We start from the raw sequence: 22378 nt of genomic DNA, 5'->3' as shown, positions 1-22378 counted from the left end.
GTCTCAACTAAACGCTTGGCGGAAGAGCCCTGTGGAACTGTGAAAGCTCCGTCAGGCCCTTCGCTCTTCCGGGAGCTCATTCCACCAGGACAGCCCTGGCTCTGGTTGAGGCCAGGCATCCTTCTCAGGGGCCAGAGACCACCAACAGATTTGTACCCACAGAGTGTAAGGCACTCTAGGGGGCATAAGGTGATATCCAGTCTCTCAGGTATGTGGGGCCCAGACCACAGATGGCTTTGAAGATTAATACTAAAACCTTGAACTTGATCCAGTATACAACTGGAAACCATGCCAAACAATTCAATCCTTGACATTCTTAATGATGGGATTGTGTAAAACTACACAATTGGACATTCTCCATGAGGTTTTTGTGAGCTTTTTATGGAGAAAATCTTGTTGCTCTTCCAGGATTTAACTGATTTGTATACAAATTCGAAGAGGAACTAAAGAGCCTTTTGATGCAGGTGAAGGAGAGTGCAAAAGTTGGCTTGCTCCTGGGGAAGAAAGCTATGGCAAATCTAGACAGCATCCTAAAAAGCAGAGACATCAACCTGCCAACAAAAGTGTGAGTAGTCAAGGCTATGGTCTTCCCAGTTGCAATGTATGGCTGTGAAACTTGGACCATAAGGAAGGCCGAGCGTCAAAGAATTGAGGCTTTTGAATTCTGGTGCTGGAGAAGAGTTGGTTCTTATATGTCACTTTTTCCCTACCAGGCGTCTCAAAGCGGCTTATAATCGCCTTCCCTTTCTTCTACCAACAGACACCCTGTGAGGGAGGTGAGGCTGAGAGAGCACCGAGATTACTGAAGAAGAGTTGGTTCTTATATGCCGCTTTTCTCTACCCGGAGGCTGAAAGCGGCTTACAATCACCTTTCCTCTCCCCACAACAGACACCTTGCGAGGGAGGTGAGGCTGAGACAGCCCCGAGATTACTGAAGAAGAGTTGGTTCTTATATGCCACTTTTTCTCTACTCGAAAGAGTCTTGAAGGCACCGCACAGGAGAGGCACCGCACAGAGGAGGCACCGCACAGAGAGCTTGCCTTGGGAGCCCCAGCTGTGGTATGAGCACAGGCCAAGCAACAGGTCCAACCTGGGGCCACCGCTGCTCTGTGGCTTTTGGCATCCTGGGTTCCTCCCACAAGGGGGCGGGAACCCTGGCGGCCCTCCCTGAGGAGGGCTCTTTCTCCTCCCTACAACTCAGGTGTCCCTCAGGGGACAGACTGCGCTGGTCCAGCTGGATCTGGACCGAGAAAGCAGCCGAGAAAAGGCCCAAGTCCGCAGCAGGGGCCACACCCAGCGCTAGTCCTGTGGGGCCTCAGCTGGGGACCGGCTTCGCCCACAGCGCCCCCCCCCCCCCGGCTCAGCCTCTCCCACCCTGTGGGATCTGACCCCGATTGATCTGTAGCCTCACTGGGCTTGGGAAGCGGGTCAGCGGTCCCGGGCATCGGCGCTCCACACCGGCCTCCCTCGCAGGATCGCGCAGGCAACGCACAAGCCCCCTCTTCTCCTGTCCGCCCACGACTGCCGCCTCGACGGTCGCGGGCGCCAAAGCCTGACTCCCGCCACGGCCGCCGGGGCATAAGCGAAGCAAATGGCAGTCCAAAGCAGGCAGGCAGGCAGGCCCGCCCCGCAGTCGGCGAGACCCCTCCCCTCCCCTGCGCGGCCGCCAGGAGGCCCCCCGCCCGCCACTGGCGCGCGCCCGCCAGGCCCGAGACCGCGGCACGCTCAGCCCCAGCCAGCCCAGCCCAGCCCAGCGCGCATGTGAGCGGAGCGCCCCGGGAAGGCAGGCAGGCAGGCAGGCACGCACGCAGCGAGGTACGCCGCCCGCCAAGCCTTCTTGCCGCCCCGCCTGGTAGCCTGCCGGTAAGCCCGCGCCACTGCCGCCCCCCACCCCCGCCTGCAGCCGGCCGGTCCCCTGCCCCCCACCCCAGGCTAGACGGGGCCAGGCAGCCCCATCCGCCGAGCGGGGAGGAGGAGGGAGTCCGGCGCGCAGACACGGGGCCGCCCCCTCCGAACGAGCTCCTGGATGGGTCGCGGGGGAGGGGGGCGGACGTCCTAGCACCCGTCGAAGGAACGAGGGGACCTTTGAGCGCGTGCAGAGCGCCGTCCTGACCCCCGCCCTGCCTGGCCACCGGGGCGGGAGGGGGGCGCGTGTGGGTGCCAGGGCGGTTTTGCGCGGCCGTCGCCTTCGGGGCTGTGGGGCGCGCACGTGCCTGCCTGAATCTCGCACCGAGAGCCTTCCGTGGCGGGCTCGGGATTGGCTCCACTGTTGCCGTGGCAACCGCCTGCTGCCGTGGCTCCCGGACCACTGAGTTGCCTAGCTACCGCCCGTCGGAGGGTGCCCCGCCCCTCTCCTCCCCGCTGTGCAGCCCGGCAGGCATCTCTCCCCCCTCGGTCTCTGGCACGCGGCACCTCCCCCCCCTCCCCGACGTGGGCGGCGGGCACGTGCCTGCGACCTCGAGGGGCCGCCCCGCCCTTCGCCACGTGCCCGCTGGGGGGGGGGGGCGGGATGCGCCGAGCCTCGACGGGGGGGGGCGTTTTCTGGGGAAGCCAATGCCAAGCGGGCAGCCGTCGGGCGCCGGGCCGGGGAGGCTCGGAAGCGAAGGGGGGGGGGGGGGCAGATGCAGCCTATCTCCGGAGCTGCCTCCTCGGCTTAGGGCTGCTGGGCTGGCCCAGGCTGGGAAGCAGAGCAGCGAAGGAAGGGGCCGCGAGGTTCCTCGGCAGCCGGGGGCCGGCTACGGCGACCCAGCTCCGATGGCCTCCAGCCTGTCCGCGCGCGGAATCCCCGGCCGCTGCCCTCTCCCAGTCAGCGGCGCAGCCTCGTCCCGCCTCCCTCTGGGGCTGACTGCTGAGCGGCCAAGGCGGCTTCCCTTTGGGTGCCCCCTGAAGCCGGCTGTCGGTCATCTTCATCTTTGTTCACTTATGCCAGAGTTGGCATCCGAGACGCAAACCGCAGCTTAAATGCAACCTAAATGAAGCCCAGGCCTGGCGCTGTGCGGGAAGCCGCGATTGCCCCCTCCCCGCTGTCGCCTGCCTGCCTGCCTGCCTGCCTAGCAGAAGGGGGGTTCCGGCTCCATCCCCCTCTGCTCTTCTGGCCTGCCCTTCTCGGGAGGGGGAGGGAGCGATGGCCGGCTGCACTCTTGGGAGGGAGGGAGGCGCCGGAGGAGTTGTGGGGGTGGGGTGGAGCTTGTGCAGCCACTGTGGGCACGGCTCCTTGAGCTGCTGTTTAAGCAGGTGACATTGATACCACACAATTGCGGAGGGATCCAGCGGTGCATTGGTGCGTGTGGGTGCGCAATGTGCTGTTGGGGGGGGGGTATTGCATGCAGATGTTCTGGAACTAGCTGCTGGGAGATGAGGCTTAAGATGGGTGCCATCTTGGCAGGCTGCTGGGAAAGGAATGGCTTGGCATGAGCACCCCCCCCCACTCACATGTGAGTCATCACACTGGGAAGAAAGGCACCATTAGAAAACCACGGAGCCAGTGAGAAGAGACATGGCAGGATTTGTGGACAGAACAGCCCCATCTCTGCATCCCCCCCCTTTGTCAGGCTCATCTGGGGGTGGCCCTGATTTTGGGGGGAGAGTGAGCATTTCATTGCTTTACCTTACTCACCCACGAGTTGTTTTTATTCCCAGGGGAATAGGCATTTGGGGTTTTTTTCTGGCCAGGCTGCAGCAGTGGAGGGGGGGGGGAAGGGGCAAGGACAGGTGGACAAGAGGGGCGGGCTACCCTTTCTGAGCTCTGCCCCTGGGGTCTGTAAGCAAAATACTGAGGGGAGGGGAGGGGGGCTTGGATTTCAGCCTGGAGCTACACAGAATGTGTAGGTGACAGGCTTGTGTATGTGTACAGCTTTGCAGGCCCCCAACATAGAGAACGGCCTAGTTTCTTCTACAGACTAATATAAACTCCATGGCTTTGATTTGATTCACACTTCCTGCAGCTGGAGCTAATCCCTGGTGTTGGGAGGGGACAGTTTGGAGCCAGAAATGGCCAGTGGGGGGAGAGTGAAATGTCCCCTTTGGCTGCCACTGGCTGTCCTGGATTGGCTTCCCCCATAGCCCAAGGACCTTGGAGTACTTTGAGTGCACCTCTGTGCAATACCTTGTTTGGTTGCTGCTTGATTGGTGCTCTGATCTTGACGTGCTGTGCTGCCGCTGGACCAGTTGCTAGCGCTGAAAGGCCCAGAGCATGGAAAGTGGGTTTCTGCCTCTTTGTTTTTCTCTGCACTGAACAAGATGCTGGATGTGCAGAACAGGGATCCTGACCCTTCCCAGAGTGGACAGGCCTTTGGTGGATGGCGGAAGAGGAAAGAAGTGCTCCTGTTCTTTGGGGGGGGGGGTGAAGCTGGAGTGAAACACATTCATCTGTGGAGAGCAAGGCCCCCCCCCCCTTCCCCCGTCCCTGGTGGGTCTGGGAGTCAGATGCGCATGACCACTAGCAGTCTCAGTTGGCTGGTAACTGACCTATAGAAAGCACGTTGTGATCCATGGTGCCGTGCACGCCCTGCTTCTGGGTTGCTCTTTCTCTCGTGGGTCTCCCTTAGCTTAGCAGGGCGGGCGGTCTCTTTAGTTCCCCCTGTTTGGGGGAATGTGTGTGTAAGCTTTGAAAGTGTGTCAGCTGTGCTGTAAAATGAAACGTAGTACCGGGCTCAGTTCAGACTGTATTGGCTACTGTATCCAAAGGCCTGTGTGGCCTTCGGTCTCTCTGATGGCCTCAGCCCCCTTGGTCAGGGTTTCTGCAGGAGCCAGACTGCACCTGGGCCAAGCCACCCACTGCTTGTGTGATGCCTTATCCATTGAGCCTCCCACCCCCGTGTAGAATGGCTTGCTTGGGAGGGTCGGGAGGTCCCCCCTCTCCCGCTCTCTCTCCAGGACTGCTTTTCTAGGCAAGGAAAGGTTGGGCCTGCAGTGAAATCTGCTTTTGCAAATAAAAGCTCATGGACCCATCCAAAAGCACTGACTTAAACAGACATGTCAGTTGGGCATGATGGGGGGAGGGGGGGCGGAGCTGCTGAATTCAGCTTGCACCCCACTGCCTGTTTGCAGAAGCCGGCTTACTTTGATGTCATACCTTTTCATGCCCTCCGTTAGTGGCACGGAGTATGACTAGCACCTCTTGAGAGCCAGTTTGGTGTAGTGGTTAGGAATGCGGACTTCTAATCTGGCATGCCGGGTTCGATTCTGCTCTCCCCCACATGCAGCCAGCTGGGTGACCTTGGGCTCGCCACAGCACTGATAAAACTGTTCTGACCGAGCAGTGATATCAGTGCTCTCTCAGCCTCACCCACCCCACAGGGTGCCTGTTGTGGGGAGAGGAAAAGGAAGGGGATTGACAGCCTCTTCGAGACGCCTCCGGGTAGAGAAAAGCAGCATCTAAGAACCAACTCTTATTCTTCAATAATATCAGGGATCTCTCAGCCTTCCCTCCCTCACAGGGTGTCTGTTGTGGGGAGAGGAAAGGGAAAGGGATTGTCAGCTGCTTTGAGAAGACTTCTGGAAGAGAAAAGCGGCATATAAGAACCCAACTCTTCTTCTTGTGCTATGGCCAGAGTGCGAGCCAGGTTTGATTCCCAGCTCCTCCTCCACAAGCAGCCAGCTGGGTGATCTTGGGCTCGCCATGGTACTAATAAAGCTGTTCTGACCGAGCAGTAATATCAAGGCTCTCTCAGCCTCACCCACCTCACAGGGTGTTTGTTGTGGGGAGAGGAAAGGGAAGGGGATTGACAGCCTCTTTGAGACCCCTTCAGGTAGAGAAAAGCGGCATCTAAGAACCACCTCTTCTTCTTCTTCTCCTCCTCCTCCTCCTCCTCCTCCTCCTCCTCCTCCTCCTCCTCCTCCTCCTCCTCCTCCTCCTCCTCCTCCTCCTCCTCCTCGGCACCTGTGAACTTCAGCCACAGCAGAAGCCATAGAAGCCCGGGGGTTTGGGGGACAAACGGAGAAAGCAGACTTTGGGATGGCCTGCTGGGAGGGAGCAGGAACAGAGGACAGACCGCGGTACTGAGGTTCACCTGCACAACCTCTGCCTACTGCATCTACAAAGTGTGGGAAATGAGGCTTCTTTGGGACTTCTTTGTCCAAGGAAGTTGTTGTCATAGCGCCCCCCCCCATCAACGATTCAGGAATTAAAAAGCTTTGTGGTCAGCGGTGCTCATTTTCCCCATTCCCTCTTGCTGCCTGCACATTTGCTTGGTGAACTCAGTGCCCACTTGATGCTGGCAGGCACAGTGCCATATGCGGGGGGGGGGGCATGCAGCTAGCAGAAGGCTTGTCTGTGCTGTCCTGCTAGGCAAAGGATTCCCTGCTGGCTGGATCCACTCCTCTTTGCCTCCATGCCCAAAACAGGGATGGAAAACTTTTCAGTTTCTGGAAGCCAGTGCCTATAATTCAGGCTGGTTTTCCAGTGCTTGGCAGATATGTTTGCTCTGGACAGCAAAGTGCATGATTTTTTTCTTGTTTGCTTTGAACAAGCCATGCAGGAAACTGGGGCAGCAGCAGCAGCCACTAAAAACATCACATGTTCTCTTCTGGAGAACACAGGAGTGTATTCCATAGCAGGTTCTCTTTTAGGCAGACCCTGAAAAGTTGAGGGATAACACTTCTGTGGAAGTATTTGGAGTGCCCCTGCAGGTGAGGTTTAAAGACCCTCCCCATCATCGTTGGCACCCACTTTTTCCTTGAGGCAAATGGCATAGGAAGGGTCAGGGGCATGGCATTGACTTCAGCCCTGCTGGCCCTGGGAGCTGGGCATCTGGGGCAGAAAAGCCCACTGACCCACACACAACACTTCCTCTGGCCCTCCATGGTGACTAGGTGCCCACAATGGTCCCCTGTGTCTGCCTGGCCCTTGGAGATTTTCTCCCACCCACAGGCTTCCTTTGGTCAGTTGCTGCCAGCTGGCCATTTGAAAGGTTGTCACTTGGAGGAGGGCAGGATGCTGTTTCTGCTGGCTGCAGAGGAGAGGACACGCAGTAATGGGTTTAAACTTCAAGTACAACGATATAGGCTAGATATCAGGAAAAAGTTTTTCACAGTCAGAGTAGTTCAGCAGTGGAATAGGCTGCCTAAGGAGGTGGTGAGCTCCCCTCACTGGCAGTCTTCAAGCAAAGGTTGGATACACACTTTTCTTGGATGCTTTAGGATGCTTAGGGCTAATCCTGCGTTGAGCAGGGGGTTGGACTAGATGGCCTGTATGGCCCCTTCCAACTCTATGATTCTATGATTCTATTGTGGGAATTACCTGCCAAAAAGGCCAGCATTTATTCCCAGTATCCCATGCCTGTATTGCTTGCTGCATAGCGACTGACCTCCATGGGGACAGCATCCCATAGTTGTGCATTCACAAGGAATTAACCGTTTGCCCCCTTCTCCTATGCCCATTTGAACACTGGAAGTCTGTGTGGACCAGAGAAGCCCCCGCCCGCCCTGTAATAGCTTACAGCTGGCCCTGTGAGTTTTGACTGCAAGGGACATACAGAGGCAGTTTCCATTGCCTTCCTCTGTGTCACAACTCTGGAATTCCTGGGAGGTCTCTCTCCCATCCAAATACCAACCAGGCTAGATCTGTCCAGTTTGGGGTCACCTGGGCTGCCCAGGACAGGGTGGAGAACATAAAAAGCTGTAAATCATTAAAAGTAAGAAGGCCAGAAATACCAGATAGAGCAAAGAGTCTAAAGGAAAGGTGCAAACTTGCAATTCTCCATTCTCCCAGCTCTTATTCTGTGGCAGGCCCCTTTGAAGCCTCTGCCCTGGCGGCCAGCCTTTGCTCCCTGTGGCCATGGCAGCCATCAGGATGGAGGTCCTTCCTCAGAGGAAGCCAGCCCAAACAGGCCTGCTAAACAGATCCTTCTTCCTCCATGCTAAGGGGTTTTATCTTTCCTGTTTTGTCATCTCCTTGTGGGTTAAGGAGTCCTTTCCAAGAACATGCATGCATTCTTGCCTCGTGTACGTCGAGCTGTCTGTGAAGCCTTTGAGGTGTCCAATTATAGCATGCTATTCTGTTGTTTCCTGCCTAGATGGCCAATAGCATTTCCACAGCTCTGAGAGAATCCTAGAGTCCTAGAGTTGGAAGGGGTCTCCAGGATCATCTAGTCCAGCCCCCTACAGAGTGCGGGAAATTCACAACTACCTCCAGAGTCTCCAGGGCCCGGCCTTCCCAATCAACATCAGGGCTGTCCTTTCAGGGTGCAGTTTGGACATTCATCCTTAGCCCTTCAAATAGTGGCTCAGAGCCAACACAGTGTCAGCAGGTGACTTGGAGAAAGGAGCGTAAAATGGGAACAACTGGAATCAATCCACAGCAGGTCCTTGCCTCCCAGCTTTTGCCTCTTGGCATCTCAGTGAGCTCGCATGGTGCACAGTATCACAGGCTGCCGATAAATCTTGTAGGCACGAGAGAGAGGCGCAGGCCGTACCTGGCCATATCTCACAGGCCAAGGTGGTGGGCTCAGGCCCCCAGTCCAGCCTCCCCCCCCCCAGGAAGCAGGCCTGGAGTTGATCTCCTCCCACAAGGGCTGAGCAAGGAAAGAGCTTGTAACAGCCATTCGGGGCTCACCAGCACAGGCCCAGGGATCCTGTTAGCCTCCAGTGCTATGACCAGATCCAAGTGATCTGTTGAATGTCCAGGGGACATGATAGGGATCACTGGCTGCCACATAGCTTCATTGTCTCTGGCATCCAAATCTCAGTCCATTTAAGGGAGAAGCGTCACCTGTGCCAGGGCATTCGAAGGAAAAGAAGCAGAAGCAGAAGAAGAAGAAGCGGAAGCGGAAGCGGAGGAGGAGGAGGAGGAGGAGGAGGAAGTCTCCCGAAGGAGTCTCAAAGCAGTGCCTTCCCCTTCCTCTCCCATCAACAGACACCCTGTGAGATAGATTCAAATGGGTAGCCATGTTGGTCTGAAGTAGCACAATAAAATCAGAGTCCAGTAGCACCTTTAAGACCAACAAAGATTTATTCAAGGCGTGAGCTTTCGAGTGCAAGCACTCTTCCTCAATTTAAGAACTCCCATTGGATGCCATGACTGCCAGGATGCTGCTGGAGGAGAGTTCTTAATCTTGGTTCTTAGATGCCACTTTTCTCTACCCGAAGGAGGCTCAAAGTGGCTTACAGTCGCCCTCCCTTTCCTTTCCCCACAACAGACACCTTGTGAGGTGGGTGGGGCTGAGAGAACCCTGATATTCCTGCTCAGTCAGAACAGCTTTATTAGTACCATGGCGAGCCCAAGGTCACCCAGCTGGCTGCATGTGGGGGAGGAGCTGGGAATCAAACCTGGCTCGCACTCCTAACCGCTACACCAAGCTGGCTTTCTCAGGCCTTGGGCCCTGCGGGAACTTTTGACGTTCCACAGGGCCTGCTCGATGGAGCTTTTCCGCCACGTTTATGGTTGTGGCTGGTGCGCTAAGGAAGAGCTGGACACCCCTGAGTTACTCTTATGGCGGGTTAAAGGTCAACAACCCCTTTTTGCCCCCATGGTGGATAGTGGGTTAGGTCAGTTAATTGCAGTTTCCACCGCTTCCTGTATATTGTTGTGTATTTTATGGGGTGGTCAGTGTTTTAGGGGAGTTTTATTGGGGTTTTTATGTGTGTAGTAACCCGCCATGAGCCATTTTGGGAGTGGCGAGCTAGAAATCCAATCATCATCATCATCATCATCATCATCATCATCCTACCATCCCTTATTGTCCTGCCTGCCTTACAGGAGGGAACACCTGACAGGTGTGGGACTGTCATAAGGAGCTATGTTGAGGGACCAGTCAGGGTCCCTGCAGGCCAACGACCTGTTCCATGGGGCATCCAAGCAGGGAATGGAGGGTGAGGCTTCCCCCTCATGCTCCTTCAGAGTTGACAATGCTTTTGACTCACCATGAGCCTACTGGCCATGGAGGAACCTGTCCTCCAAGCTGAAATCTCTCTTGGCAGTCTCCCAGCTTCTGCCTCACATCAGCATACTGGTAAACTTCTTGCTTTATATAGATGTCTTATATAAGTACTAGCTTCAAAGCCTGTTTGTAACAACGGGCTTTGAAAGCCCCCCCCCCGCCGCCGCCGAGCACACCGGGCGCCCCAGGGAGGCTGTGGGTGTGCTCTGGGGCCGCTGGGAAGCCATCCCCAACCCCCTCCCCCCCCACAGCTCGGCTCCCGGTGCGGCCTGGCCATGTCGAGGCTGCTGGGCAAGCTGTTCGTGGTGGGCCCGGGCAGGAAGGGCGCCGGGAAGGGGCCTTCTCCACAGGAGGCCAGCCAGCGGCTCCAAGCGCGCATGTGTGAAAGTGCCGCGCATGGCACGATGTGCAGGGGGGCAGTTGCCCTGCCGGTCCCCAGGTGAAAAAAGGTTGGGGACCACTGGTCTAAGGAGCCTTTTAAATGGAAACCCCACACCCATCTCCCCATTGTCTTCAATTGTTGTTGTTGTTAAGTGCGAAGTAGTGTCTGACCCATCGAGAGCCCATGGACAATGATCCTCCAGGCCTTCCTGTCCTCTACCATTCCCCAGAGTCCATTTAAGTTTGCACCGACTGCTTCAGTGACTCCATCCAGCCACCTCATTCTCTGTCGTCCCCTTCTTCTTTTGCCCTCGATCACTCCCAGCATTAGGCTCTTCTCCAGGGAGTCCTTCCTTCTCATGAGGTGGCCAAAGTATTTGAGTTTCATCTTCAGGATCTGGCCTTCTAAAGAGCAGTCAGGGCTGATCTCCTCTGGGACTGACCGGTTTGTTCGCCTTGCAGTCCAAGGGATTCGCAAGAGTCTTCTCCAGCACCAGAGTTCAAAAGCCTCAATTCTTTGATGCTCGGCCTTCCTTATGGTCCAACTTTCGCAGCCGTACATACTGTCCGCAATACAAAACATGAAATGGCCTGGGTGGAAAGAGGAGAGGAAGACATTTACTCCTTTCTGCCATGGATCACTGGCTTTGACAGTTTTATTTCTAATATATATGTCTTTGTGAGCTACAAATGGGTCCGAGGGGTTTGATTGGCTGGTTTGGCAGAGAGTTTTCATGTGGCTGTATTTGGATGCTGTGACACAGTTTACTAATGTAACAAGATTAACTTTTGCTTATATATTCCTACAGTCATGATGGTCAGTTCTTAGTCTGATGAAGAGTGCTTGCACTCAAAAGCTCACGCCCTGAATAAATCTTTGTTGGTCTTAAAGGTGCCTAACCGGACTCTGATTTTATTGTGTTATTTCAGACCAACAGGGCTACTCATTTGAATCTATCCTTTCTGCCTTTACAGGACTCTTGGGATGATGCACCCATAATCAAAGGATGGGTGTACAGAATTTGGGTGTCCTTCCCAGGAATCTGATGGCAAATGCTGCAATGTCCGCAGAAAGGGCAGGGGAGGGTGGATGTTTTCTTTAAATTCCAACACCAGTATAATTGTTGTGTCCCCCTGCTCCTGAGATACTTGGCATTGAGGACCTTCCCCCCACCATGGCTTCTTGGCCTGAGGGGACACATCAGTGTCCACAGCAAGGTCAAGCTGGCAGGAGAGACTCTTGACTTCGGCTGAGTTTAGTGGGCCACACATTTTATTTGGTTTTCCCTGGGGACAAAGGGCACAGCTGGGTAATGGGGGAAATTCCCACTCTGGCTTCCTCATGGGACAGAGCTTTCCAGGTGAGGCTGGGAGCCCCAGGCCCTGGAGACTCTGCAGCAGCAGGGGCAGAGCAGTCAGGATCCTTCACCCCATAAACTGATGGCTCTGAAGCTATTCTTATGTCCCAGGGGAGGGGGTCCTTGGGTTGGCTCCTACCTCAGCCCTGGTCAACTTGTGGAAAGCAGCGATGACTAACATGGTGGGCACGGTTGCTCTGGGGTAGCCTCTCCTTGCAGCAGAGGCCAGAATGTCATGTGGTCCAGCCTGAGCTTCAGGATGATGTGGCAGGTGGGCAAGAGGACACAAATGGGAAGCCCATGCTCTGAGCACTGTGTCGCTCCTGCTTCGTGGCAGTGAGGGTGGCAAAGGGAGTGCACTGGATCACCTCCAGTGTCTGCACAACGGCACCTAGCAGGCCTTTATTGGGTTGTGAAGAGCCCTTTTTAGTCCAGACCATGGAGGGGTGGGCACCTGGGCAAAATCCCCCCTCCTCGTTGCATTTTGCAGAAAAAATTCCTTGCATTTGCATCTCAGCTCGTCCATGTCAGTCTCAGTGTGGTCTGGTCCTTGCTGTGTGGCTCCCACCCACCCTCCTCCAAGCCTTGGCCAGCAGGTGTGACGTGTAACTGCAAGGAGCAAGGGATTTGGCCTTCCAGATGTGCCTGACAGCTGACTCCTTTTCTCTCCCACAGCTGAAGTGGGTGAGTCTGTGGAAAGCTGGAGAAGGTAAGAAGAAGAAGAAGAAGAGTTGGTTCTTATATGCTGCTTTTTCCTACCCGAAGGAGGCTCAAAGCGGCTTACAGTCACCTTCCCTTTCCTCTCCCCACAACAGACACCCTGTGGGGTGGGTGAGGCTGAGAGAGCGCTGATATCACTGCCTGGTCAGAACAGTTTTATCAGTGCTGTGGCGAGCCCAAGGTCACCCAGCTGGCTGCATGTGGGGGAGCGCAGAATCGAACCCGGCATGCCAGATTAGAAGTCCGCACTCCTAACCACTACACCAAACAGGTAAGGGAATGGATGAGGACCAGTAAGCGGAAAGGAGACCAGACAGGACTCTGGTGATGTTGGCTGGTGCCCATGACAAAAGAAGGTGCCATGGCTTTGTGACGGACCAGGCAGGAGGGGATGGGAAAGACCGGGAGAGGCCCTTCCTGCCATAGTGCTCTGACATGGAAAAGTAGAAGGCAGCTCCGTGGGTTCTTCTGACAATGGGGCTCCAGAATCGTGGGTTCATCTGAAATGGGGCTCCAGTCCTGGGGCGGGGGGGGGGTTGTACCCTCCCCCCAAACGAACAGGTTCCCCGATTGGGTGTGCTGCTGGATCAGGGCTATTCTGTAGCAAGGAGAACCTTTTCCAGTCTTATCTGATAGGCCAGTTGAAGCCAGCCACTTGCTCCTTAGACCCATGCCTATCATGGCTACTAAAAACAACTGACAGAAGAATTATAGCCTCTCTCTGGGAGATAGTCAATCTCTCTCTCTCAACAGGAGAATTCCCGGAAGGGTTAAAAGAGGCAGTGGTTGCCTGCTGCTCAAAAAAACATTTTTCGACCCTCGACAGCCTTCCAACTACTGCCCCATTTTGCACATCGTTTCTGACATCCCAGTCAAGTTTCCGGCCTGGCCATGGGGTAGAGACAGTGCTAGTCGCCCTGATGGATGACCTTCATTGCCAGATGGCGTGTCAGCACTGCTTGTATTATTAGACCACTCACAAGCTTTTAGCTCACCTCCTCGCCAATGGTGGGATCAGAGGAACTGCCCTTCAGTGGCTGATCTCCTTCCTCTGGGATCGCAGACACAGGGTAGCACTAGGAGAGAGCACATAAAGCCATCACCAACTGGCATGTGGAATCCCTCAAGGGGCTCTCTCTCCAATTCAATATCTATATATGCCCTCTTGCTCAACTGGTGTGGAGTTTTGGGCTGGGTTGCCACCAATATACTGATGACACCCAGCTCTTCCTCCTGATGGATGGCCGCCCTGACTCTCCCACAGAAGCATTAGCCAGCTGCCTGGAAGCAGGGATGAGGTGGCTCAGAGTCGTCTGAAGCTCAGCCCTTCAAAAACGGAAATCCTGTGGCTGGGCAGGAAGGGCGCAGGTGAGGAAGCACACTTACTCACCTTGGATGGAGTGCAGCTATCACTGGCCCACTCTGCCAGGAACCTGGGTGTGATTCTTGATGCTTCCCTCTCAATGGACGCTCATATCATGACGGTAGCACGTCTGGCATTCTACCACCTTCGCCAAGCCAAACTACTAGTACCTTACTTGGCCCCAGAACACCTAGCCACAGAGATCCATGCGATGGTCACCTCTAGACTGGACTTCTGCAACTTGCTCTACTCAGGCTTGCCCTCAACTTTGATCTGGAAACTGCAACTGGTCCAAAATTCAGCTGCCAGGGTCCTCGCAGCAACAACCCGAAGGTCCCACATTCAGCCTATCCTCCAGCAGCTGTGCTGGATTTTGCAGTCTGGGCCCAAAGAGCCTTACGTCTACCTCTTCCAACCTCCTGGTGGTCTCTGGCCCCAGGGAAGCCCACTTGACCTCAGCCAGGGCCAGAGCTTTCTCCATCCTGGCCCCCACCTGGTGGAACGAGCTCCCAGAGGAGATATGGGCCCTTATGGAACTAGAACAGTTCCGCATGGCCTGCAAAAAGGAGCTTTTCCACCAGGCATTGGGTTGAGGTCGCACTGAACCACCGCTTCCCACAGGCTCTCCCCCTGAGTCTTCCTCCTATGGCACCCACCCCAATTCCTCCCAACCCTCTGGGCTATCAGTATGCGTTAATTTAATGTTCTCAGTATTTTTCTACTGTTCTATATTGCTTCTTGTTATCACTTTATTGCTGTAAAAATGTTACCTGTATTGTTTCTGATTTATGTGAACTGCCCTGAACCTTTGGGGAGGGCAGTATATAACAACAACCACAACTATACTGGCCAGCCAACTCACTCACAGCTGTAAGAATAATTCATGACAATAAAGTGCAAAATTAACAAGCATTAAACCATCCTCCCCAACCCACACTTATGGCCATTCCTCAGAAAGCATGTGCTGGCCACAGAGATCCATGCTTTGATCACAGCCTGGGTTAGATTACTCAAAGACACTCTTAGTGGGGCTGCCTTTGAAAACTCTCTGGAAACTTCCATGAGTCCAAAATGTATGAACCAAGCTGTTGCTCTCCTGCCCCTGAGCTTTCCATCAGTTTCCAGGCACAATTCCAAGTGCTGGGCCTTGAGGACCAGTGGGCTCCTGCTCCCTGTGGCCCTGCTGGCCTTGAGAAGGGTGTGGCAGCCCACGGCGGGGCCCTTTCTGGGGTGGTGCCTCACCTGGAGCATGCCTTCCTCCTTGAGGCTTCTGTGGGGCTGGCTGGACTCTGCTGCCAGTGTCCAGCCAGAGGCTACATTAGCCATCCTTAACGGTGGTCAGGCTGAGCCGTGATCTGCTGGGTGGGGGGGTGACTTCCCTTCAGGCCTCCTCTGGGCAGGGGATGACACAAACTGCCCTTGAGAAGAGGTGAACTCTCAACCAGTGGGGGTGCTGGGCTGCCCCCTAGCAAGGGGCATGGGTGGGCAAAGCAGGAAGGAGGCAGCATCTTCCCCGTCCTGCCCAGCCCAAGGGCTATGTCTAGCAAGGCCCCCTCCCAGCCTGGCTCAGAGCCCCACCTTTTCCCTCCCCAGGCAGCCATGGAAGCTGCGCTGATCTTCCTGTGTTCACTGTTGCTTCCGGTGATCTTGGCAGATGGTAAGTACCTGTCATGAAGGTAAACCTGCTGATGACCCCCCTCCAGCCTTCTCTTGGGGATCTTCCTGGGGGCTGCTTTCTGGGCTGATCTGCTCCCTTCCCCATTGTGCTCATCCCCTTGGGACAACAGTGGTGGTGGTGGGGGGGGGGGGGGTTGAGGTTGCCTATGCCCAAGGCTGAAGGCCTCTTGTCTCTTTCGCCCCCCCCCTGCCCCCCCACACCAGTCCTGGGCAAAAATGGAGCTGTTGCTTTAAGGCCCAGGGGGCTGGCTCAGCTTTCCTGAGCCTAAAGGATGCAGTGGCCCTGGAGCTTCCTGTGGCCTTTGCATGCCCTGTGCCCAGAGGGTGTGTGCCAGTGTGTGTGTGTGGGGGGGGGGGCTGTATTCTACCGCCAGGAGTCCATAAGTTCTTCTTTCTGATTTCCAGTGGCTGATCAAAAGGAGGACAAGGACCCCTTTAACTATGGTGAGTATCGGCCTCCACGGTGGGCATTTACTTCTGGCCGTGGCTGCCTGCCTCCTTTTGGATGCAGAAGCCTCCCCTTTCCTCTCCCCAGACTACCAGACCCTACGGATCGGTGGCCTGGTGTTTGCTGTGGTCTTCTTCACGGTGGGAATCCTCCTGATCCTGAGTAAGTGAGCCGGTCCATCCAAGGTCTGGCAGAGAATCAGCAGCTGGGTCCATATTTAGGGTGGGGTGGGGTGGGGTGATGGAGGTCACCACTGGGACCCCCTTCTCTCAGTTTCCTGAGCTGGCATGGGACGCTGCAGGGCACCCCACTGCCCATTGGCCAGGTGTTCCCCGACACCCGTGCAGGAGTTCAGGTGAGGGGGGCCACAGAAGCATACTCCATCCTGTGGGGAAGGGTGTTCCAAGTGGCCCTTGGGGTGGGATGCAGTGACCTGCTGTGCCAATATAACCTCAGCCCAAATTCATGGCTTGTCCTTCCTTCCCAGGCCGACGATGCCGGTGCAGCTTCAGCCAAAAGCCACGGTATGTTTAGGGTACTTGGGGAGGCGGGGCGGGGATGGACAGGGCATACAGACATCATTCTTCCCTCCTCCTCTGCGTCATCCATAACTCTGAAGCCAGCTTTCAGTATGAAAGGAGCCAGGAAATGGGCTCTGATCACCATTATCCTTTGAAGTCACTTCCCTCTCCCCCCACCCCCAAAAATGAAAATGTGGTTTGGCGGGCAGAATGTCCTTGGGAGCGGTGGAGGGTGGGGGCTGGAGGGCAGAGCCCTCCCCCTGAAAAGCCCCCCTCCCCCACGCCTGCCTCTCTGGCCCTGTAATTTAGCTGGGTTGTGAAAGCTGATCCAAGGAGCAGAAGGCCAGGGGGTGGAGTCCCCCTGCAGAAGGACCTTGCCTCACAGGGTTGGTTGTTGGGAGGACGATGTGGGAGTGGAGTGTAAGAGCCTAAAGGAAAGAAAGACAGCCACACCAGCAGCCCACAGGGTCCAGGCTGGAAGGCGGTCCCCCCCCAGCCCCTTTTCTGTGTTCTCTCCACAGGGCTCCGGGAGACGAAGAGGCCCAAGCGGAGAACTTGATTGCCTCCAATGGTAACCACTTCTTCTGGAGGGCCTTTTCCTCATGGGGGCAATGGGTGCCCCCTGCCCCGTCATCTCCCAAGGATTTCCGCAAAAGCCACTGTTGGTCCCACATTTTCTGTGCCTACAGCCATTCAGAGCAGCAACAGCTTGCAGTTTGCTGCCGTGGTGTTATAATGCTCCAGCAAAGCTTTTTTTTTTTTTTTAATCAAAAACTGATTTTTAAATGCCTGAGAATCTCTTTCCCCCTGGGGCCTGCTTGGAGTGGGCACTCTGAGCTCAGATGCTTCTGGGCTGGTAGGAGGAGAGCAGGGTAGCTGACATATGGGGGTGCAATATGTCGTCATTGTGTTTGGAGGGGACCCTCAGCCACCCATCTGGAAACTAGGTGGTAGTCTCCCCCTTGCCCCAGGGGACAGCCTGGCATCCCTACCCTTTGTGCCAGCATGGTGTAGTGGTTAAGAGTGGCAGCTTATAATCTGGCAAGCTGGGTTTGATTCCCTGCTCTTCCTCCATATGCAGCCATCTGGGTGTCATTCGGCTTGCCATGGTACTGATAGAGCTGTTCTAACCAAGCAGTTCTATCAGGGTTCTCTTTAGAGCCTCTCCTCCCTCACAGGGTATCTGTTGTGGGGAGAGGAAAGGGAAGGGGATTGACAGCCGCTTTGAGATGGAGAAAAGCGGCATCTAAGAACCAACTCTTCTTCTTCTTCTTCTTCTTCTTCTTCTTCTTCTTCTTCTTCTTCTTCTTCTTCTTCTTCTTCTTCTTCTTCTTCTTCTTCTTCTTCTTCTTCTTCTTCTTCTTCTTCTTCTTCTTCTTCTTCTTGTCTTGAGCCCCTACAAGGGCGGTGGGGGAGAGCAGGGGAACTGGCAGCTCTTTGGGTGGGCCTTGGATAGAGACAGCCTTTCCATCCTCCTGCCTGTGCTGGGATGTCTTTCAAGAGGTCCTACCCAGGTAGGTTTAGGGCAGCAAAGTGCAGAGGAGCCAGAGAAAGGCCAGGGGCTGTGTGGATGCACCACAATGCTGTGTGCCTGGGGAGAGGGGAGCCGCTTCCTGTGACCGTTGGAGCCAGAGCAAACACCCAGTGTGGAAGCAACCTGAGGTGGGACCTGCCAGACCTGCCAGGGGTTCCCGTAGGTCACCCAAATAGATGCCCTCTGCCCTCTGCCAGAGATGCAGCACCTCCAAAAAGCAGCTGCGGCTTGCTGGTGTACCTGGGGTCAAACCTGCGGCCAGGAGTCTTCGCTTTTCTGCAGGGGCAGGAACTTCCTGTCCCATCTATTCTCCTGCAGCATTTGGCCCAGCAGGTCCTCACAACACCTTGCGGGAGATATGCTGGGGGGAGGGGGAGAGTGCCTGGCCCCAAAGGGCTTGGGGAAGCTGCCCCCTAATGGTACCCTGTCCGGTCGTGTGGCAAGACCCTTGTGCGGGGCAGACATGGATGCTCCCTTTGGAAATGTTGTGTGACAGAATGCTGACTGGTGTGTTCTCGTTTTCATTTTGCAGCAACGGGAGCCCCTAAGGCAGAGAACTGAATGCCGCTTGTAAGGTGAGGCTTCCTAGAGGAGGGAGGCAGGGAGGCATAGCCCACCCTCCTTTTAGGGATCTGTGATACTTCTAAGGACCCACAAAAATGTTTTAATTTTTTTTTTAACTCGAAGTAGAAATTCAACTTTTAAGGTTGAAGAAAATGTTTTAATTTGTTTCTCACATCATTAATAATAACATTTTGAGGCCCAGGAATATCTATTACTTATGCCCAAAACAGAAAAAAATGTTAAAGTATTCAAAGGTATATCAGAAATCATTTTAAATATTGATGTTAATATGGAGGGTGTGGCCTCAAACCCACCACAGGACTAATGGGGGTCTGCAGTGAGGATGGCAGGCACAGATGAGAGCGCCCCCCCCCCCCCGCCCTTGCAGGTCGCTGTGCTCTGTCCGGCTAGAGCCAGCAGAAAGCCTCAGGACTGGATATTTTTTTGGTTGTGTGTGTGTCTGGCCTCTGGAGACCATGCATGTTGAAGGGCTTTTTTACTCCGCACTCAGTCCAGCCCTTGCCCCATGGGCGGAGCCTGTGGGGAGGTAGCCAACCTTGAGCAAAACTGCTTGCCTTTTGACCAGCTCTACCTTTCCTCCCCTCCCTCCCTCCCTCCTGACTGCTCATTCTTCCAGAACAACTAAATGGTCAAAACTGTAAGTGGAATCAGCCCTGTGGGCAAGAAGGAAAGAGTGGTCAGTCCAGAGCTGGCTCAGCCCTGGGACCCTCTCCAGGGCCTGGTTGGAGACACCAACTCCCCTCACCCCACAGGCCTTTCCTTCTGCAGGAATCCTGTCGGGCTGGCTGACTGGAAAGGAATTCCCCCCCCCCCCCAAGCAGCCGTGTGGCTCTGCCCTTCCTTGCAGCTCTGCCAGCTTTTCTCTGCCTGGCAGTTTGCCCTCACGTGGGTGACATCTCTGTGGAATGCTGCCTCATGGATGTGCTCCCAGAGAGGGGGGGTGCTTGCCTTGGACCCTTTGTTTTGCAGAGCAGCTTTTGGCTGTTAGGGAACAGCATCTTGTCCCATGAGGCAGTGGCCAGCGTAGGTCCTTCCTTTCCAAGAGGGCAGGATGGAGCAGGGGCCACTTGCTCCTCACGTGTAGGGATGCCAGCATTGCCTTGGCAGCTGCCAAGTGTGGGCATGACACGGCTTCCAGAGGGCCTTGGACAAGGGGAACTTCCTAGGGCAGGGTTGTGTGAAGCCCTGATGTTTTTTTGAAGGCCCTGGAAGGGTTTTCTGAAGGGGTGGGGAGTTAATTAATTTTATCTATTTTCCTCTGTTTATTTATCGAGTGATACATCCATAGATGGTCATGTTCTGTGCCATCGCAGCCTGAAGAATGTTTTACAGGTTTCTCAATGGTAAAAAAGTTGAGAAAGACCATTTACACACTGGGAACTTCACTGCCCCAGCTCCTGTGCAGGAGCACAAATTGGGGGCGGATGAGGCATGACGGGCCGAATGTTCCCCCATGTGGGTGCAGGAAGAGGTGTGCAACCTGACAGGACTAAAACTCCAGCCTGCAACCTGGCATTAAACCTCCAGTGTGTAAACGGTCAAAGGCTGGCCTAGAGCTTCCCTGTGAAGGCCAGTTCCTGGCCTTTTTTCTCCTGCTTCTCACTTTTTGGAGGGTAGAGGATTGGGGCTGGGGTCATGGGTTGCCCTCTGCAGACTGGCAAGTGGCCCACCTCCTCCTGGGCAGTGCAAGAGAATTGGCTCGGAGTGTATCTGGTCCTCCAGTTCCCTCTTTGGCAGCTCTCCCTCCAGCTCTTCCCTCCTTCTCTTGCAGACCAAGAGGCCAGACAATGGACAAGTGGACCTCCCGTGCGAATGGTGTGCTGAAGCGCAGAGATGAGGGCCGTGGGGCATGGCAAGAGACCACAGAGAGCTCTGGGTCTTGGACATTGGTTCTGTATTTAAAGTCCCCGCCGGACTCCCCCTCCCACCAATAGCGTCCCACTGTATAATGTTTATATGCGGTGACTGTTGACCCCACTTTGACGTTGTGTTTATCTGTTTCCCATTCCTTTCCTAGTGCTGTTTCAATGTGGTGCCCTGTCCTATGAGAACAGCGAACGAACAAACCAACAAGGGGGTTCTTGGGAGCTCTGCACTGAGCTTTGGCAACTGCCCTCGGGCGGGGGACAGTTCTCCTTTCCATGGCATAAAGTGTTGGGGCAATAATGCAGTGCCCTGGGGGGCAGCAGAGGGGCTGAAGGGAGGGAAGGAGGAGGGGGGGCTGGGCCCAGAGAATCCTGACCTTGCAGAGCCCCCAAAGCTCCTCCTCATAAGGACACTCCTTTCTCCCTTGGTAGAGGAATGTAACACCTCCCCTACACCCCCCCCCCCGTCATTTCCCAGCCTGACAGGTGAAGCAATTCAGCCCCCCTCCCTCCTTTAACCACCACGGAGAGAGGGGTGGGTGGGGGAGACCCAGTGTTCTGAGGATGGGAGAGGAGGAGGAGGAGGAGGAGTTGGCCACAGCAGGCTGAGAGAGGGAAGGAGAAGGCAAGCACATTGCTCTTTCTGCCTGCAAGCCGTGTGTTGCCCTCCTTAGGCCACAGAGTGTTTCAGAACATGCTGTCTGGGGAATGACATTCTAAATGCTCCTTTGCTCAAGTGCTGCAAGGCAGAAGCAGTTTTTGTGTGGAACCCCCCCCCCCCCCCCAAGAGGATTCAAGATTCTGGCTGCCAGGTCACCTTCCCAGAGTGCTTTGCACAAGAACCAGCAGAGAGATTTGGGATGGGTGGGTGTGCTGTCCATCCGTCTGTCCGTCCACATGCAAGTCCCGTCCCATGCAGTGGCAGCACTCAAGGCCCCTTTTCCCTGGACTTGTCCAGAAACTAGCCCAGAGTACAAGGTGTTTCTACCCAGAAGAATTTGGGCCAGTGGGAAGCCAGCACTGTCTTTGTGCCACTCATCTGCCCCTTTGTCTCATCCCTGGTCTTGACCACGCAGCCCTGGTGGAACGGAATCAACAAAGAGCAGGTTCTGTCCTGCCTCCCCGCCCCTCCCCCACGGTGTTTGCTGTGTAGACCACACGTTCTCTGCTCCCATGTACCTTCTGTCAAGTCTGTGGTGTGCGCTTGGTGACGATCATTGAAAACCCCAGGTAGAAAATGTCTGCACTGTAAAATTGTTGTAAACCCAAAAGCCAAATGCACCTCTGTGTTTTCATCTGAAACAGGCAACCCATGGGTACAGCTGTGCTCAAGGCTGGTTGTATTTTGTGTTGTGTCCCAGAACCCAAGAGAGAGAAGACATAAAATATCATTTCTATTCCACTGGTTCTGCCTCCTCTTTGCCATGCATTGCCGGATCTTAGCCAGCGCTCTCTTCTGCTCTGAGCTCAGAGTGGTGCTTAGGGCCTCTTCAGGAGCCAAACTGGTGCCTGTTGTAGTTGGGGCACAAACTCTCCTCTGCACCATTCCCAGCAAAGCAGGGTTGGGGTCTTCTCCCTGCTGGGCCCCTCTGCAAGTGGGCCCCTCTGGGCCCCTCTTCTCCCTGCTGGGCCCCTCTGCAAGCTAGCCTAAATTCCAAGTAGCCCTCTCTGGGCCAGCAACACACATTCTTTCTCCCCCATCCCCATCTCCACAGAGTCTCAGGAGTCATGAAAGGCATCCTAGAGCCAGTCCTGAGAATGTGCTTCTAGCCCCCTCCCCCAAGTCTATTCAGGTATTTGGGCCCTCCCACTTGGAGTCGCAGACACAGGGGAACCAGCCCTCAGCTGCTTGTCTCCAGAAGACCTCCCTCCCTTGGTTGAATCCTGATGAATGTTTGAGAGAGTGTGTATGTGTATGGGGGGGGGGGGGCCTGGATGGTCATCCAGTGATTCCTCGGACTGTGGAGGGAGGGGAAAGCCTTACCAGAGAAGTTTGTAGATCAAAATTGGAATACAGCAGGGGCACCTTTCAGACCAGCAAGGTGCTA

General features: G+C 55.2%; 1 protein-coding gene across 4 annotated transcripts; it reads left to right on the top strand.

Moving 5' to 3' along the window:
• Positions 1–1677: 1677 nt before the first annotated feature.
• On the top strand, positions 1678–21727 carry FXYD6 (FXYD domain containing ion transport regulator 6). Of its 4 annotated transcripts, XM_077306965.1 has the most exons (10): positions 1725–1863; positions 12293–12326; positions 12433–12608; positions 15294–15357; positions 15783–15821; positions 15913–15987; positions 16313–16349; positions 16868–16917; positions 18413–18455; positions 20237–21727. In XM_077306965.1, exons 4-9 carry the CDS (start codon positions 15300–15302, stop codon positions 18439–18441), a joined length of 288 nt encoding a protein of 95 aa, XP_077163080.1. In that variant the 5' UTR covers positions 1725–1863; positions 12293–12326; positions 12433–12608; positions 15294–15299; the 3' UTR covers positions 18442–18455; positions 20237–21727. The 4 variants fall into 4 exon arrangements, with proteins under 4 accessions (XP_077163082.1, XP_077163080.1, XP_077163079.1 ...); XM_077306964.1 differs by lacking the exon at positions 12433–12608; XM_077306967.1 differs by lacking the exons at positions 12293–12326; positions 12433–12608 and having other exon boundaries at positions 1678–1863.
• The last annotated feature ends 651 nt before the right edge of the window (positions 21728–22378 follow it).

This window comes from Paroedura picta, chromosome 12 (genome assembly GCF_049243985.1).
Source record: "Paroedura picta isolate Pp20150507F chromosome 12, Ppicta_v3.0, whole genome shotgun sequence".
Lineage (NCBI taxonomy): Eukaryota > Metazoa > Chordata > Lepidosauria > Squamata > Gekkonidae > Paroedura > Paroedura picta.
The sequence above is the reverse complement of the archived record's forward strand: the minus strand, read 5'-3'. Positions and strand labels throughout refer to the sequence as shown.

Bases quoted from the DNA above. Each gene is read 5' to 3' on its own strand.
- FXYD6 (XM_077306967.1), top strand. From the start codon at position 15,300: ATGGAAGCTGCGCTGATCTTCCTGTGTTCACTGTTGCTTCCGGTGATC. The intron at 15,358-15,782 runs GTAAGTACCTGT...TCTGATTTCCAG, and splicing joins TCCGGTGATCTTGGCAGATG to TGGCTGATCAAAAGGAGGAC. The intron at 15,822-15,912 runs GTGAGTATCGGC...TCCTCTCCCCAG, and splicing joins CAAGGACCCCTTTAACTATG to ACTACCAGACCCTACGGATC.